The sequence below is a fragment of the Xiphias gladius genome, chromosome 4 (genome assembly GCF_016859285.1).
Source record: "Xiphias gladius isolate SHS-SW01 ecotype Sanya breed wild chromosome 4, ASM1685928v1, whole genome shotgun sequence".
Lineage (NCBI taxonomy): Eukaryota > Metazoa > Chordata > Actinopteri > Istiophoriformes > Xiphiidae > Xiphias > Xiphias gladius.
In genome coordinates, this window is record NC_053403.1 from 15,325,861 (window position 1) to 15,343,576 (window position 17,716).

General features: G+C 43.7%; 2 protein-coding genes across 4 annotated transcripts; both read left to right on the top strand.

Moving 5' to 3' along the window:
• The first annotated feature begins 414 nt into the window (after window positions 1-414).
• elovl4b (ELOVL fatty acid elongase 4b) lies at window positions 415-9,354 on the top strand. 3 transcript variants are annotated; one of them, XM_040126115.1, is made up of 7 exons: window positions 415-440; window positions 3,174-3,265; window positions 4,148-4,335; window positions 5,321-5,401; window positions 6,447-6,618; window positions 6,782-6,909; window positions 8,002-9,354. In XM_040126115.1, exons 2-7 carry the CDS (start codon window positions 3,199-3,201, stop codon window positions 8,281-8,283), a joined length of 918 nt encoding a protein of 305 aa, XP_039982049.1. In that variant the 5' UTR covers window positions 415-440; window positions 3,174-3,198; the 3' UTR covers window positions 8,284-9,354. The 3 variants fall into 3 exon arrangements, with proteins under 3 accessions (XP_039982049.1, XP_039982048.1, XP_039982050.1); XM_040126114.1 differs by lacking the exon at window positions 415-440 and adding an exon at window positions 1,111-1,389; XM_040126116.1 differs by lacking the exon at window positions 415-440 and adding an exon at window positions 2,007-2,092.
• A 3,887-nt stretch (window positions 9,355-13,241) lies between these two features.
• Window positions 13,242-17,716, top strand: LOC120789229 (protein SOGA3-like). Its single transcript, XM_040125811.1, has 9 exons — window positions 13,242-13,280; window positions 13,914-14,138; window positions 14,521-14,679; window positions 15,021-15,089; window positions 15,598-15,867; window positions 15,949-16,332; window positions 16,805-17,110; window positions 17,153-17,479; window positions 17,606-17,716. The coding sequence occupies exons 1-9, from the start codon at window positions 13,245-13,247 to the stop codon at window positions 17,714-17,716; spliced, it is 1,887 nt and encodes a 628-aa protein (XP_039981745.1). The 5' UTR covers window positions 13,242-13,244.

Genomic DNA, 17,716 nt, shown 5'->3' on the forward strand with positions numbered 1-17,716 from the left:
AGTCTTTTACCACACTGCAGCCAAGAGAAAGGGAACAGATAGTAACCTGCAGTGAATATTACACCAGTAAAAATCTGACATTATATTGTAGAAGTGTCCGTGTTATTGTTACTGTGTCCACAACCTTTATTTTGAAACATTATAATGTACTAAGGTGATTTGTTTCATGCACACGCACGCACACACACACACACACACACACACACACACACACACACACACACACACACACACACACACAGAGAGAGAGCTTAGGACTGTCCAGCTGGATCTGTCACAGTTGCTCATGGAAAAGCGAAGTAACAGAGCAAATCCATAATTGAAACTGGGAAAGGATAGAGCAACGGAGCCTTTCTAAATGAACCTGAAAGACTGCACAGACCACACAAGGCTTAAACCTTGGTGCCAAAAGAAACTGGACAGCGCAAGAGCCACTACGGGTACTACCTTTCCTATCACATTTGGTAATTCACTTGTGATTTCCAGTTTTTGTATGGAAAATAACATAATAAACTAACAGTAGCATAGAGCAATACGAGCTGAATGAGTCACACTATATGCCTTAGCATGGTGTCTGCCATTAAAAAAAAAAGGAAAAAAAAAAGAACTTTGCTGTTGACTTACTGTAACAGAATAAGTCAGGTTTCCTTCAGAGAAACCTCGTCTCTCCTGACGATGTGCCAGAGCAGGAGACCTGGTACCTCGAGACTAGCAGGTGACTTTGGGATCCAACGACAGCTTGACAGCACCATCTGGTGGGACAACCCAGGCAGGGACGACAAGATTTTCACGCTAGCTCCCCGCAGAGAAAGAGCGTGCGGATGACGAGAATTGTTCTCGGGATGACGCGCTCAGCCTCGCGTCCGTATTTTTACCCGTTTTATTGAGATTGGTCATGTTGTTTGGCTAGTTCATAGGTTAGTTTGTTGGTCAAGTGGTGATTTTTTCCACACAGACGGGCATCAGACAGGATGAACCGAGGGAGAGTACAGTCACGACCTGAGCTGCCAAGGACCCGCCGCGCGCGCGCACACGCACGCGAGACACGACAGTGAAGTCCCGCATGCGCAACATCATCTGGCTTCTCTGTGTCCCGGAGGTTGGGAGAAGATGATGCGGCTGAGCATGCACGGACGCATAATTGGCCTACCTTAGTCATAGAATTTCTTTTGCCTTGTCTAGTTTCTTGCCAAATTGCTGCTTGATGTCGAACTATAACCGGAGCGGTGTAGAAAGTGATTAGCGGTAACGGCAGAAGAAGAAGGAGAAGTAGGAGAAGAAGAAGAAGAAGAAAGAAAAAAAAAAGGAGCGAAGAGCGAAGCATTAACTGAAAGGAGCCGGGCATCAACTTGCGCCGGATGTCATTAAACGCTCTTAAATATCGACGACGTGAGTAGATGCCTCTTTTTCAACAGTATGTGTTTCAAATCCTTCTTAGTGCGCCGAGGGGAGACACATTTCGCCATATCTGCTGTACGTTGCTAGCTAATCTTCTCGTCTTCATCCGCTCGCAGCACCGTTCGGCCACCCACCTGTTAAGTCCGGGCAAAAAATGCACGTCTGAATTAACCCAATGCCCCGCAGATAAGAAGAGGTGTAAAGGATTATATTTGGTTTTTGAAGAGCTGGACCTATTTTTTTTTTTTTTTCAAAATTGTGCGATCTCCGAGGTCTTTCCTATTGTCATGTTATTATTGCAATATTTCAATAACAGTGTTGATATTACAGTGTGCAGGTTTTGTTCTCAGATTTCCTTCACGGACCAGGCTTTTTTTTTTTTTAGCGTGCCGTAGCACATGTAGGCAGATAGCCATCAAACGGGCTTGTGGGTCGTTGGGCATTTGTACTTAGGCCTACATCTAAGCTCGTTGATCAATTGAATTTAAGCCTCTTGAGCGGTCCGAGCGAAACCTGCTGACACATGCGCCCCTGCCTTTTTGTGTGCGCACAAACCCGGTTAACCCGCTCTATCTGGCCTCCCTCTGCAACTAAACTAAACCCGGAGAGGGTCCGTTATTATATGAAGTCCTGCAAAAAAGAAATGGTCCACACCCAATGTGCGATACCGCTCTGAAAGACGCAGCACTTTCCTGTCAGTGAACACTCATTGGTGGACAGTAGTTACCGGATGCTTAGCAATGAAATATTTAAAGGGCAGCTGATCTGACGCATTGGATTAATTATAGATTAATATAGAGGCACCTGCTCTCAGGGCGATAAGAAGTTTGTTATGTAACGATGCTTAATTAAAATCAATGAGATGTCTCTCATCTCTCTCTCTCTCTCTCTCGATGTACAATGTCTCATTATTACTAACTTGTAGTTAGATTTTTTTTATGTCATATTTGTCCTGTTAGGTAGTAAATTAAAGGAGGTTTAGGGGTTACTAGAAGAATGATTAAATCTATCCATCTCTCTATCTGTCTGTCTGTGAGAGAAAGAGGAGTGTCGGGAACAGAGAGAAAGGATTTGCCCAATATCCTCCGTCCAATTTCCTACAATTATCCCAAACTGTTGTGACAGACCAGCAATCATAAGAATCAATGGAAAGTGCATTATCATCTCGTGGAGTTTAATGTTACCACGCTGTTTCAAAAGGAGTGCTAGTGAAGAGAGGCCCTAATGTGCCCTTTTAGGATGTTTGCAGCAATTCCGAAAAGCGTGTTATGGAAAAAATGTTTTTCCATGCATTTGTTATGAGCTGAGTAAGCCCATGCTGTAGCACATAATGTGACACAGCATTATGCAAATCCCAAACTAAACGGCTGGTGCTTTCTGTTTTTAACGCATTACCTGGCAAGATCTCAACACCTCGGGGAGTCAGTATGGTAGGGTGCTGAGCGGTGTTATCTTGGGGTTCAGTCCAGACATCGCTGCCCTGATAAATATGTGCACATCAACAATTGCAAGCTTATCATGGCAGAGATGTGTTTCCGTAGCTTACAAGAGTATGTGTACAGCGTAATGCATTCTGAGATCAAAAAATCAGTAAACAGTGTAGCTCCTCGTGCTATTGGTTACACTGATAGGCCTGAAATGGCCTGTAATTTAATTTGGGCGATCCTGACTGACTTTGACTCTCTCGTCTGCCCCTCTCTCTCTCTCTCTCTCTCTCTCTCTCTCTCACTCTCTCTCTCTGTCTCTGTCTCTGTCTCTGTCTCTCCCTGCTGCAGTATAATCAAGACCAAAGGCAGAGCCATGGAGGCTGTAACACATTTTGTGAATGACACTGTAGAATTTTACAAATGGAGCCTTACTATAGCAGGTAAGATCTTTACCATCACTTGTTTCTAAAATGAACAGGAGCAATGTGCCACTTCAGATGCATGCTGGTTACAAACTAATATCTCGCATCACTGGCTGCATAATCACGGTAGATTTGCATGATTATTGAAAAAATGACTGAAACTGATTAATGTCCATTATTTTGTAATCTTGGGGATTATGATAAGATTTTAGTCACCAGTTTACTTGTAGAGATAGGGGTGGGCACAGAAAAGAAAAGGTAAGACAGATCAAACAAGTGCCCGGTTTCACCACATTATAAGTATATTATGATCATTTATTGCATTGCAAAATGATACATTAAATAAATACATTGTAAAATCTGGCAGGTCAAAGTTGAGTCAGGAAGCAGCCACTGGTAGTTTGTGCAGTAATTTTCAGCATTCAGTTTGTTTTCACCTCCAAATACATGGTTTAGATAACAAGGTTAAACTGGGCATTTGCTTAAAAAAAAAACCTGCTCAGTTATTCATGTCGCAATGTCCTTTGCACTGTCACCGTATCTTTGCTATAATGCTGATAAGTAAATTGTCATCATTGACTATACGAATAACGTCAACAGAAACTAAAGGGCAAAAAGCGAGAAAAGTATGTTGGAAAAGTTCTGGATTTTACTGTCAGAATATCTAGCTTACGGCTTACCAGGTACACTCGTGTCACACTGAAGTGTCAAGTGGTTAATAAAGGTTGTGGAAGAGAGCGCGTATGTTCTATAGTTGTTTGTATGTGAGGTTAATTGTGGAAAGTAAGCTTAATACAGTGCACATTGCATTTGTGATAACTTTCGCTATTGTCGTTCGGTCGCCTCACTTTTATTTCTCCCATTTTCCCACCGCTGGCCTCGACCTGTTTCTTCCTCCAGACAAGAGGGTGGAGGACTGGCCGATGATGTCATCTCCCTTCCCCACACTGGCCATCAGCTGCCTGTACCTGCTCTTCCTGTGGGCGGGGCCTAGATACATGCAGGACCGCCAGCCCTACACACTGAGGAGGACTCTCATAGTCTACAACTTCAGCATGGTGGTCCTCAACTTCTACATCGCCAAAGAGGTCAGTGCCACTGCCGGCGCAGCCTTTGAAGGACATGTAGACGATTAAATACGCCTGCCCATAAATGCAACACGCATGACTGGCTGGCATGACGTGTCTATCGTGATTCTAAAGGGCAACTACTTATTAAGTATGAGACAACCTCTGCAGGTCAAACAGTGAGTTTGCCGTCTGGCCTCATAGACTGTATTTCTCATAAAATTAAAATTCAGGTCTCACAACAAATGAAATTTCCCTCATAAATTGAATAGACACTTGCTTATATGGAGAAGCTGCTTTGACTTTAGCATCTCTGCCACACTGTACTGAAACAACAACATCGGCACCGCAGTTCAGAGGATGTTAAATTTAATCCTTTCCACGTGGAAGTAGCTGTTTCTTCGTGGCCATTTCTTTTGTTTCGTGTCATTAATCATGCACATTTAGCGTGTTGCATGTTTGCAGTGAGCCTCACAGGGTACAGTTTTATTCCAGTTTACATCAGTGAAGGCACCTTATGCCACCAACGATACTTTCCACCGTCACAAACCTACTGCTTGACATAAAGAAAGAAACACTTCCTTACAGCTGGCTCACTCTAATATGACATTTAAGTGGTTGAACAGTAAGTTTAACTTGTCTTCCTTTTCATTCCTTCTTCTTTCCCCTCAGATGGAAACTGTAGCAGCTGCTGCAGTGTGCTGAGCAGGGGATAGACTCAAACAATGATCTCCGATTCTGAAAGGGTTTTATAGAGAACTCAAAAATAGTTGGCAAAATATGAAATTCTTAAAAAAAATAAATAAAAGGACTTGGATATTTTACATGAAATAACTTGTTTAGTTATGTCTGTGTTGCAAGCATCCTTTAGTATTTCCACCCTGCTTGTTTGAAAAAAGGGGGTTATTTGTGTGCACTGGAGTAGCTGTTGCTTTTCCAAGCAAGAGTTAGGAAATGTCATTCTTTTTCCTCTCAACCCTGTTCTGACTTTGTGGTCTCTCATCAGCTCGTAATAGGCACTAGAGCAGCTGGGTACAGCTACCTCTGTCAGCCTGTCAACTACTCGAATGATGTCAATGAAGTCAGGGTAAGTTCCCTCCCGCTCACACTTCACCAAAATAGGTCTGCGCCCATCCCGCGCCAGAGCACAAATTCGCACACCTCTGTACACAAGCACCAAATGGTTCTTAGGAGTATAACGGCATTGAATTAAACAAATGTTTTAACCTGCGCTAGTCGCATATGAAGCAATGAGGTTTCCCAGGTCTACCAGGTGGAACGATGCTGTAATCTCACTGTTGATGTAAAGAAGATCACTATTTCTGTCGTGTACATGTACCAGTGTATTCACTTTTGTCAGGGGTTAAAGGAGGCAATATCTCTAGTGATTTCGGGACAAAGAAGGTGTGGCCCTACACACAGAGAGGCGGGAGTAATTGGTCTCGCCACCTTAAAACTCCACCCCCATCTCAGGCCTTGCTCTCTCATGATAGCATTACTGAGAGATAAGAGATGCCATGGCATAGAGAGCAGGCTTGTTTACTATGTGCATGTGTGTATCAGACAGGGACGAATAAAGCAGATTTAATTAGGAGAAGGCAGAGAGATGATTTGTGACATGGTGTGTCAGGACAGTGGGAAGTCTTAAAGTGAAAAAATCTCTACACATCATTTTGGAGTTAAGCTCTGAACTGAATTTCCACTCTGAGATCAACAAATTGTCATCCTGTACTATCTTAGATAAAATATCTCTACTCTCGAAGGAGATATTGATATCAGGTAAGGGATTTCCCTTGCTTTACTCTAATTCCCTCCCTTTTTTCTGTTTTAGTATTAAATTCTTTTCTGTTAGGCCTTGTTCACAGATGTAATCATGAAAACAGCTCTCTGCACTGGGGCAATTATTGATAGTACTTCATTTTACATGACTGGAATCAGACAGAGGCTGGAAAGAGATGAAGGGGACCTTAACGGACTGAACTGCAGGAGTGTCTGTGGAAATGTCTGCAAATTGTGTTCGCAGACTTAAGCTGTCATCTATCAAAAAATGCTAGCGCACACTGTGGTGTTAGTGTCTGGGATCCATCGGAGGGCGCTGCAATAATTCACTCTGCCCTGTTTTATGTCTTTAGATAGCATCTGCTCTTTGGTGGTACTACATCTCCAAAGGAGTGGAATACTTGGATACAGTCTTCTTCATCCTGAGGAAGAAGTTCAACCAGGTCAGCTTCCTCCACGTCTACCATCACTGCACCATGTTCATCCTCTGGTGGATCGGAATCAAGTGGGTCCCCGGTGGACAAGGTGAGTAAAAGGATCTTAATGTTTATGATATCAAGCTGTTAAATGTCTTTGTTCTTAGATCTTCTCACTACTGGCTTACGCAGAACTGGCTTTTAGTTACACGTTAACCATTTCTAAATAACATGACCACCATCACACCTGATACAAATTTAACTTTCCACAGCATTTTTTGGTGCAACCATCAACTCCCTCATCCACGTCATCATGTACGGTTACTATGGCCTGGCAGCACTGGGACCTCATATGCAAAAGTACCTCTGGTGGAAGAAATATCTCACCATTATTCAGATGGTGGGTATTAACTTTATGGCCATTTTTTTTTTTTCTTTTTTTTTGCATTCTGTGGGTGTCGTAAAAAATTTGTAGACGTGTATTTTTGTGCAGATGTTTAAAAAAATTTGGTTAAATAGCCTCTTTAAAATAACACCATTGTATTAGCACTGATTTTACTGCTGTACTTGTTAAGTCATAGTATTGCAGTTAGGTCTTGGAAACAATTAGAAGCACTAGAGAAAGGCAAATGAGATATACCTATTTCATAATATTAAAAGCTGTTGTTTTGTTTGGCTTTGAGTAAAATACACCAATGTTTTAAGGAGAGGGAGTTAAGATATGTGACGGTTCTTAGCTTGTATCTGATTTCTGTCAATTTCAATGATTGTTCCTATATAAAAGTTATTTTATGTGCATACATTAAAAGGAATTTCCTTAAAAAAAACAACATACCGATGGGTGACAAATTAAAGGAAAAACCAACATGAAGTGCCGTAGTAAGGTGTTAGGACACCACCGCCGCCATTAACAGCTTCAGTGAGACTTGGCATTGACTCTAAAAGTCTCTGGACTTCCACTGGACGGAGGAACACCATTCTGACATCCGCAGTCACCTGAGGAAGAGTTACTTACTTACTTTCCGACCGTATTCACTGTTGTCTTTCTAGCCACTGTTCCTGTCGAAAAGCTGAGCAGTCTTTGCGACTGAAGCTCCTGCCATCCGTGCCCCAACAATGAACCCTCTTTCAAACCCCCTTAGATCTTTTCCTCTTGCCACCTTGATACTAAATCAGAATCAACTGGGTCTGCTCAGCATTTTCAACAAGCCACAGAGCATGATTGGATGTTAATTGCTTAATTGCACCACACAGTGCATCTGTGTGGAAGTATCTGCACTTGTTATGTTTCTCTACTCATTTATTCAAGTTTTTCCTTAATTTGTCACCTGTCTGAAGTTTTGTTTGTGAAGGAAACAGCTTTTTATTGATATATGGTCACACCAATGCTTTGTTGTTTTTTGTGTGGTACATCCTGCAACTCTGTTACATTTTTACTGTGTTTTTTTACGAAAGGATTCTATTACGTGTCTACATTTTGTGTGTTCAACAGATCCAGTTCCACGTGACCATCGGCCACGCCGGCCACTCCCTATACACCGGCTGTCCATTCCCCTTCTGGATGCAGTGGGCTCTGATTGGCTACGCCGTCACTTTCATCATCCTCTTCGCTAACTTCTACTACCACGCTTACCGAGGCAAACCTTCCTCCTCGCAGAAAGGAGGCAAGCCCGTTGCAAACGGCACTTCTATGGTAACTAACGGTCATAGCAAAGTGGAGGAAGTGGAGGATAACGGAAAAAGGCAAAAGAAAGGAAGAGCGAAGAGGGAGTAGAGGAGGAAGAGGGGCTTGCTTGGTGATAAACAGAAAGGAGACAGTTGATTTAAGGTCCAGAGAAGGAGGGAGGGGAGGGGAGGAATAAACAGAGTTCAAAACAGACGACCATCCTTGCAAATAATGTAGACGGATGTGATTTGTGAGCAACTTAAGAAAGTGAATGGGTAGCCATGTGTATTTGTGGGTGCGTCTGTAATGGTTCCTGGTTTTGAGAAGAAGAGAGGGGTGTTGGTTTTCTCCATGACATTTTTTTTTAAATCAAGAAAAGCAAACTGCTGATCATGTAGGCTCTGTGCTCTTCTGTCCAACTGTATTTTGGACCGTAATAGGACCAAAATATTTAAGGACCTACAACCTGCTCAGCATCCACTATCTTATCAACCAAAGTTCACCTTCCAACTTTTGTACTCTGGATTCCAGTATTGTTTGAACTGAAAGCTTAAATAGTCTTTAATATGCTGATTTATTTTCTAGCGCTCTAAAAGAATTTTAATGGTTTTACTCTTACCAGCAGAGAAACATGCGGAGGTTTATACCAAAGGTTTTTTTTCTCGGTTTCAGAGGAAATTTATGTTTACGAATACTTAGAGTTGAACAAGGTTAGCAGATAAGATATCACATTACAAAATTCTCACACCTGCCATCAGCTGAATATAAATACTTATAACAATATAACATTTCATGGACTATACATTTCTTTGCTGTCTCAAACTGATGTAACTGTGCTGCATTTACATAATGACTTGTTATTTTCGTGGTGTCCATTGTGAATTAAAAATCTGGTTTAAGGGGGAGGGGCTGTAGCTTATTTTAGAATTTATGCAAATTTGTGGGTATCTTTGTTATAATACATATTTTTTTGTGGGTCCTCATGATTTATTTCTTTTTGCTGTGCGATGTAGCTGAGGTGCAAGAAAAAGAGCTTGAAGTTCAGCTCAGTATTATCTCACTGCCATGTAGGACTGAAGGGAAACTCATCCTGATCCTTTTTTTTTTTGTTTTGTTTTTTTAATGAAAACAAATGGTAATTTCATTGTCTTATTAAAGTGAAAGCGAATCAGCTTCTGGCTACACATAACTGAAATAAAGACCAGCACCCCATAAACTATGTTTGTGTGTCTTTGTGTTAGTTTTTGGTGTGAGCGTGTGTCTCAAGCCGAGTTATTCCCATTTTCTCCCTCCTCTATTCATCTTCTCTCTTTCTTCCATCCTGGGATCTGCAGGATGTAAAGAGATATTATAGGCGTGTGTGTGAGAGAGAGAGGGTGCAGAGGGAGGCTGTGTCTTTGCCCTGTCCAGACAGATCTGCCCTAATCTTTGGGGGTAAATTGGCTTTAGCTCCAAAAGAGCTTATTTCCACGTCACTCCATGAGTTGCCCAGGAAAGCAGGTCACTGGAGGAGAAGCCTCCACTAAGCTGCCCTCAGGTCGCTACTGCGCTAAAACTGTATGGATTAGTTAACATTTGGCCCTCAAACGGTGGTGATTTACATTACTATACATGTATGTCCATGTGATAAAAGAGCAAAAAAGTCCTGCACACTCTGGCTCCAAATATTAGTAAAAACAAGATTTTTTTTTTCACAAGAAACAGCCAGAAATTAGTCATTAGTCTGCAAATATAATATACTGGTACATTCCAGGACTTTAGCCCTCCCTCTCTTCCACATGCTCTTGCCATCCATTTCTTCAATCGCCTGTGACAAACACGCTATAACCCACTGCTCTTTCTTTTAAGTTACTTTTTTGGGCATTTTGACGTCTTTATTGTGACAGGGACAGTTAAGAAAAACAGTAGATGTGGGGAAAGAGAGCAGTGGAATGAGAGACAGCGAGCGGCCGGCCGGGAGTCAAATCAGGGACTCGCTGGTCGGGGCATTTAGGCCCGTGTCGCATTCGACCTAACCGCTCAGCTATTGGGTCACCACAACCCACTGCTGTTTGACCACACTGTGGATTCACTAATAGCATCTATAAAATTAGTTACCCACTATCATACCCATTCTGTTATTCTTGATACGTCATGTCTCAGGTTGCAGAATCTTAACATGCCCAGCAAAATGCTTTTAGCATATATAGGTTTTATTTATTTATTTTTCTTGTGTGTTCTTGAAAGTTTTTCACTTTTCCTCCTTGGTTCCTTAACTCACACACTTTTCCCACATCGTCCCCCCTCCGTCCTACTATTCATGCACTACTTTACACTCCCCTGTCTTATCCCAATTGCACCACCACCTGTCTCTTTCCACCCATGGCATCACGGTGGAGATGGAAGGAGGAGATGCGAAATGATTGACTGAAGGAGATGAGTGAGATGAGGTGTACTTGTCCTCCTCAGGAACGCTGAGGGATCTAAGCCAGAGACTAAGAGGATTGCAAAAGGCCAAGGTTTTTCCATCAAAGGCGTTTGGCACAGGTCACTATAACCTGCATCCCTGCTGCTGCAGGTACATGTGCACACAAACCTATATGCACATACAGACTTTGGGCACATATATATGTGCCCGTCCATGATTAACGAGCAAGTGCGCTTTGATATAGAATTTTAAGTAAATATATCCCGATGCGACTCTCTTAGCAAACAATATTTTAGAGTAAAACAAATTGCCGCTCCCTAAACATGTCATTCTTTCTTTGTCTTTGAAAATGTGTCACAAAATTAAACAGAGTTTTATTAGCTGACTGACACACCCAGTCTTCTGACAGGGCAGGTCTGTTGGAAGGTGAAGGGTCAGTTTGCAGGGGATAAATCCTTGCAAACCCGACCCGTCACTCACTCATCTCATTAGCAATTATATGACTAAGGAGCTCATTCTAGCCTAACAAGGTGGAAACAGTCAGCGTTTTACTGGCTCTCCGTCTGTGTGGGACAGGTTGCCGTCAGAGCTTGTGCTGAGGGGGTTTTATGTGCGGAGGGCACCCTCTGCTGGGCCCAAATTAAGCTAGCTAGTGTGTTGCTTCTGTGAGTCAGATAGAGAAGGGGCCACATAATGTGATGTCTGCAAAAAAATGGGTGAGACATGCTGTATGTGCACACCTGAGAGCTTTATGTATTAAACTCAGTATTGTTAAGAAACAAGAATGGTTGGTAATGGTAATGGTTGGTAATAATGGTAATATTACTGTTATAAGGAATCTTTATTTACTTCAAACCTCTGCAGACATTAAAAGCAAGGTCATTTATAATGTTTTCAAGTAGGTAATGCAAATTATTGTTCTAATGTTGGCTTTTTCTTACATTTTGAACTGTTATCCTTACGCTGTAAACCTAGTACAAACTTGAGCTCCAAGATTCCTTATTTACTTTGGAAGAAATATTTTGACAAAAAAAACACTCTAACTGGAAATTTCCCTGAGCCTTCAGCCACGTGTTTGTTGTCATGACAACCACACCAACCAAACTCCATATACTAATGCAGCTCCAGAAACTGGATTTTTTTTTTTTTTCGTTTTCTTTTTGGGAATAGTATTTACTTGTCTCGGATGATTACAACAGAACAAGGTGTGCATACCGAGATTAATTAAGTAATAAAATTAAGTAATTAATGAATCCATTTGTGAAGAAAACAATCTGTCAGTCAATTTTAAAACATTTACACCATTAATAATATTCTACAGAAAATTGTGAGTACTCAGAAAAGGTGTGGAGGCGCTGAACTGATACTGTTTGTGGACCTTTTTTTTTGTTGTTGTTGTTGTTGTTTTTTGTCAAACTTCTGCCACCTGCTTTAGCGAAACAGCACCTAATTGTGGGCTGGGGGGTTGTGGGGGGGTTGCTTCCTGGTTTGACGTGCATCCCGACGTCATGTGGCCCGTGCCCCTGCAGTGCCTGGCGGTGCCCTGTGTCAGCGACTCCTCGCCGTGCTGCGGTAGGGATTCACCCATCACGAGGAGCCCTGTGTGAAAATGCATTTGTTTGTTTTTTTTTTTAAATAATTCTGCCGTCTTACTGGCTACAGTCCCTCCCCAGTGGTTCCTCAGTGGTTCTGGGCCTGCACCTTACTTGTAAAGTTAGGCCATGGGTCAGGATGAGGAGCTCAGAGAAAGTCTCGCAAGAAAAAGCGGCATCTAGTGGTTCCCCTGTTGGGAGCATCCTCCTATAAATGACATTTTTTTTAGCTATTTGTAAGGTGGAACACCGTTTGAATCAACCCAAGCTGAGTCATTAAAAAGGTCAGAGTATTTATTTATTTTTTTTCCAAGCTGTATGTTTGGAGTTCGGTTTAATGGAGGATGAACCCCCCCGCCAGCGGCGCTGCAGCTCCTACATCATCATCAGCATCATCGGCAGACAGTAACGCGGGGAGGAGGAGGCGGCACCGGGCTCCCTCGCTGGCTAGAGCCCACGGAGGGGCGACCAAGCGAGCTCCCAGACACCCAGGCAGGTGCAGGTCTCCTCTCCAAGCAGGAAGGAGCGGAAGCATCCGGGTGAAGCACAGCCTGAGGGCCGCCGACGGAAGGGAGAGGGAGCCCGAGAGCCGCGGCGGGGCAGCTGTTCACCCGGACGGTGCTGAAGCTGATCTAGTCAGAGCAAACAGGGCGGATGCTGTCGGGGACGATCCGACAGATCCGTCGGCAGCGGCCCGTCACGATACTTTGCGCTTCCCCTGCTCTAAAGGCGACTCCGGCCAGCGTTCGTTGCCCGCCAGAGCCTCGCCTTCTTTTTCGGTGAGAGCGAAAGAGAAGAAACCGGGAGAGGAGGGCAGCCGCAGGGAGGGAGCCGGCGGGTCTGCGCGCTGCGGAGCGGGCCTCGGCGTGGGTTTGTGGAGAGGAGGATGCTTGCAGGCTGAGCTGATCCACTTCCATCTGCAGAAGAGACTGAAGAGAAGCGGTGCCAAGATGCAAGCCAAGGTGGACAAGATGGGCGCAGAGGAGGCCGCTCAGGCGGAGCTGGAGCCGGCTGCAGAGGCGACAGAGGCGGGGTCCGTGACACAGCAGGACAAGGCCTTTCAGGACGAGATGGAGAGACTGCTGGAGGAAAATGAGGATCTCAAGGTTTGATACAGATTACTTTCTATGTAAGCTGGCGCTCTGTCATCAGCTCGGAGTTATTTCAAATATAGTAGATACAAAAATACAACGTCTCACCTCACAAGAATTGTAGCAAAACGGTCGACATTTGCTTCTGCACATCGGTATGGCAGAAAATGTTTGTATTTGAAGCCCGTGGGCCCATAAAACCCCGATTTCTGGACTGTATCCTGTGTTTGAAGTGTCATTACTGACTGAAAGATACAAATACACACCAGTTGATTTGTCTGTTCATCCATCATGTCCTCGCCAAAAATATAAAGTGAAGACTGAAAACAGCCTGGCATGTTGGACATGACATGTTGGCCTTTGCAGGAAATATATGTGGAATAAATTTTGGCAAAATAAAATTTTTAAAAATCCCTTTGCTGACATCTCGAAATAATAAAACATCAGATTATTGTGTTGTTTTTCTTTTCTGAAGCTGACTATATATGACTCGTGACCAAAACATCCATCACCCCATCTGTGCAGTTAAAAGCCAGATTTTAGACAAAAAAAACAGTAGAGATTGTCCACAGCTGCTTTTAATCTAAACTACATATATCACATATTGTAATTTAACACATACAGTAATCTTTTTTGTGGTTCCACCAGTGTGAGATTGAAGAGATGAGGACCGAGATGGACGAGATGAGAGACACTTTCTATGAAGAAGACACTTGTCAGCTGCAGGAGATGAGGCGTGAGCTAGAGAGAGCCAATAAAAACTGCCGGATCCTGCAGTATCGTCTGCGGAAGGCTGAGAGGAAGAGACTGCGCTACGCCCAGACGGGAGAGATCGATGAGGAGCTGCTCAGGAGTCTGGAGCAGGACCTGAAGGTGTGGAGGGGAGGGGAAGCTGCTTGACTCTGTGTGTCTGTTTTGATGCAGTGTGCAAGGCATTTGGATGATTGTTTTTTTTTCCCCCAAGGATGTGCCCCTGCCACAGGTGAAAATATTGCATTTCTAAACTAACTTTTCAAAAGCTACGACAAACTAGAATAGCTTTAGCCTAACTCCCATGCATTTTTTTGGTGAATAAATTGTTTCGGGAAGGTGTTCAAAGCTTATGTAACTTTAAAAGTGAAGATAGAACATTAATGCTCACAAAACCTGGAGTTTCAGGTAGGGAACAGATATTCTAAATCTAAATTCTCACGTTGTCTAAGCAGTGCTTTTATAAGCGCAGTTTTCACTTAAATCACACCACACATCCGTGCAGGTAGCGAAAGATGTGTCTGTGAGGCTGCACCATGAGCTGGAAAAAGTGGAGGAGAAACGCACAAAGACAGAAGAGGAGAATGAAAAACTGAGACAAAAACTCATAGAGGTGGAGGTGACCAAACAAGCTCTGCAGAACGAATTAGACAAAACCAAAGAGGTAAGTAAACACTTAACCCCCATCCATCTACATCACATCCATTAATGAGAACAAGGTAATTGAATTTGATGTGCTGTCATATAGCCAGGCATCTTTTTGTTTATGCATAGTGCACTTTAATCTGAGCTGTAAATACTCAATTTATTTTCATTTTAGAAAACGGAGAAATCAGTGATGTACAACAGAGAAAAGAAAATGTGATATGATATAAATGTCTGCTGACAATTTTTGATCATAGCCTTATTTTAGTCTAAAAATGCTTTAAACTGTCACAGATCACACAAATTAAAAAAACATGGGAAATTCAAACATTAATCTTTCTACTTACTGTCCTCCAATAGTCTCAGAAGAGAAGAGGAAGCAAGGATATCCAGAAGACAGACAAGAAAGCAGCACAGACTCCTACTGAGGTGAGACACCATAACAAATGAAGAAATTATTTTGTCATTATTTTTTTCTCTGTCTTGCATAAACAGTCACATTTTCCAAAGTCATTCAGAGAACAGTTATCTTAATATCTTTTTGCTGTCTTTTCATGGACATATATGAATAAGACTTAATAAAATACATGGATCCTGCAGGTTTAGCTCACATCCTTGTGTAATGTACTCGAGTCGGACACTTTGCTTTTCACCGCTGGATACAACAGGCCAAAGCAAGTGCTGCAGTCGTTTGAAAGAAAAGCATATTTGGATGAAAGCAAGACTGTTTGCAGAGTCCAGCAGTTACTTTAGCGATGGTAGACGTAAATCATCCTCTAGGTCCAAAGATAAATAATGCTGTGGCACAAAATCTTCTCTCTAATCTTAAGTCCTCCGTCTTTATATCTTATTGCAGAAAGCAACTCTCTGAACATAAGGATTAAGTTTTACCCTTCTCTCCTTAAATGCACATTCATATTTACTCTCTGTGCTCCAGGAGGACAATGAGGACCTTAAATGCCAGCTAGCATTTATAAAAGAGGAGGCCGTGCTTATGAGAAAGAAGACGGCCAAGATTGACAAAGAGAAGGACCGACTAGAGCAAGAGCTGCAGAAGTACCGCTCCTTCTATGGAGAACTGGACAGCACCCATCCTAAAGGAGAGGCTGGGGGGCCACCCACCACCCGCGAGTCAGAACTGAAGCTGCGGCTCCGCTTGGTGGAAGAGGAGGCCAACATCCTGGGGAGGAAGATAGTTGAGTTGGAGGTAAGAGCGTACAATGCTACACGGGGTTTTTCGGAGTGGAAGTGATGTGATTATGGAGCCAGTCTCCCTTCTTTCTCACAGGTTGAAAACCGAGGCCTGAGGGCCGAGCTTGATGACCTCCGAGGTGAAGGAGAAGGAGCTGGAAGCTCTGGGTGTGGAGGAATGGGTGGGCCGGGCACGGGGCGAGGACTCGGGGACGATCTGACGGAGCTCCGACAGCAGCTGCAGCTGGTAGAGGACGAGGCAGAGCTTCTTAGGAGGAACCTAGCTGATGCTGAAGAACAGAACAAGAGGGTGACCGCAGAGCTGAACAAGTTACGGTTCAAAGCCGGCACCCACGAGGGAGGTGCTAGGCATGGAGGAGGAGGAGTCACAGGAGGTGCAGGGATTGATGGAGCAAAGGCAGAGGCCCTGCAGGAGGAGCTGAAGGCAGCAAGGCTACAGATTAATGACCTAAGTGGAAAGGTATGAATGCTTCATTGATTATATTGATAATTTCCTTTTGATTATGAGCTAAAAAAATTTGCTGCACTAAACACGAAGTACATCTGAGGCTGATGGAACGTCATTAGTTTTTGCAGGTCATAAAGCAAAGTGTTGGGCAAAGTTAAATTTTGACCTGATGTTGGCGGTAAATAAAAAGTTCATAGTTGTCGAGACATTTCAATGAATGCCACCAGATAGCCAAAGGCATTCAGAATAATCCTTTGGGGAACAAGAATAGCTGCACAGAATTTCATGACAGTCCATCCAATAGGACCAAAATGGTGGTCCGACCGACCGAGTGACACACTTTGCCATCCATGGATCCATGTAGCTAGAGTGGCTCAAAAGTATCATGCTGTGCCTCATTTCGAAATCTTTTCTCATTATGTCCTATTTTGTAGAAGCCTGATTATAATATGTTGTTACTGCATACTTCTTTGTCTTTCTTCAGGTAATGCAGCTGCAGTACGAGAACCGTGTGCTCCTCTCCAACATGCAGCGTTATGACCTGGCCTCCCATCTCTCCCTGCGGCCCAGCCCACGGGACAGCGATGCAGAGAGCGATGCCGGTGGTGCGACAAGTGGCCGTCGCGAGAGCGACGAAGACTCCACCTCTTCCCGCCTCGTCCCACCTCACCGCAAACGCGAGGGCCCTGTCGGCGGGGAAAGTGACTCAGACGAGGTCAGAAACAATAATGGCAACAGCCGCTGCCTGACGCCCACACGGAGCCTCTACACCCCCACCGGACCCGAGGGCGCCGCCTCCTCTCCTTTGACCCGCTTCCTAACTGGTGGCCAGTGCAGCCTGCGCGACAGGCAACAAATGATTGACATCCGTGTGGAAGCGGAGAGGCTTGTTCGGACCATCGACCGGCTCATCGCTGACACGGCCACCATCATCTCAGAGGCCATGGTCTATGTTTCCAATGGCGACCTGATGCTTGGGAGAGGAGGGGAGGACGGTGGAGAGGATGATGGGAGCAGGATCAGGGAACATGAGCTGCTGTATCGAATTAACGCCCAGATGAAGGCCTTCAGAAAAGAGCTGCAGGCCTTTATAGACAGACTGGAAGTGCCGAGGCTGGAGGACAGAGAGTCAGAGGAGCCACTTTCGGTGAGAGAAAGAGTAAAAATGGATGAGTTTCATGGTGGCACATGAAATGTCTCATACAGTTTAATGCTGACTCTGTTTCTTCCATGTTCTCACTTAATCCAACCTTTTGTTTCTCATCTGTTACTGTTTGCCACCCAGATGTTCCAGCCCATCATTTTGCTCATCCTCATCCTCGTGTTGTTCTCATCCCTCTCTTATGCCACCATCTTTAAACTAGTCTTTCTTTTTACTCTCTTCTTTGTTCTGTGA

What these genes read in the sequence shown, in the direction of transcription:
- elovl4b (XM_040126115.1), top strand. Translation starts at nt 3,199, where the DNA reads ATGGAGGCTGTAACACATTTTGTGAATGACACTGTAGAATTTTACAAA. An exon ending in ACTTCTACATCGCCAAAGAG is followed by an intron (nt 4,336 to 5,320) that starts GTCAGTGCCACT and finishes GTCTCTCATCAG; the next exon opens with CTCGTAATAGGCACTAGAGC. An exon ending in ATGATGTCAATGAAGTCAGG is followed by an intron (nt 5,402 to 6,446) that starts GTAAGTTCCCTC and finishes TTATGTCTTTAG; the next exon opens with ATAGCATCTGCTCTTTGGTG.
- LOC120789229 (XM_040125811.1), top strand. Translation starts at nt 13,245, where the DNA reads ATGGAGAGACTGCTGGAGGAAAATGAGGATCTCAAG. An exon ending in GTCTGGAGCAGGACCTGAAG is followed by an intron (nt 14,139 to 14,520) that starts GTGTGGAGGGGA and finishes ACATCCGTGCAG; the next exon opens with GTAGCGAAAGATGTGTCTGT. An exon ending in AATTAGACAAAACCAAAGAG is followed by an intron (nt 14,680 to 15,020) that starts GTAAGTAAACAC and finishes GTCCTCCAATAG; the next exon opens with TCTCAGAAGAGAAGAGGAAG.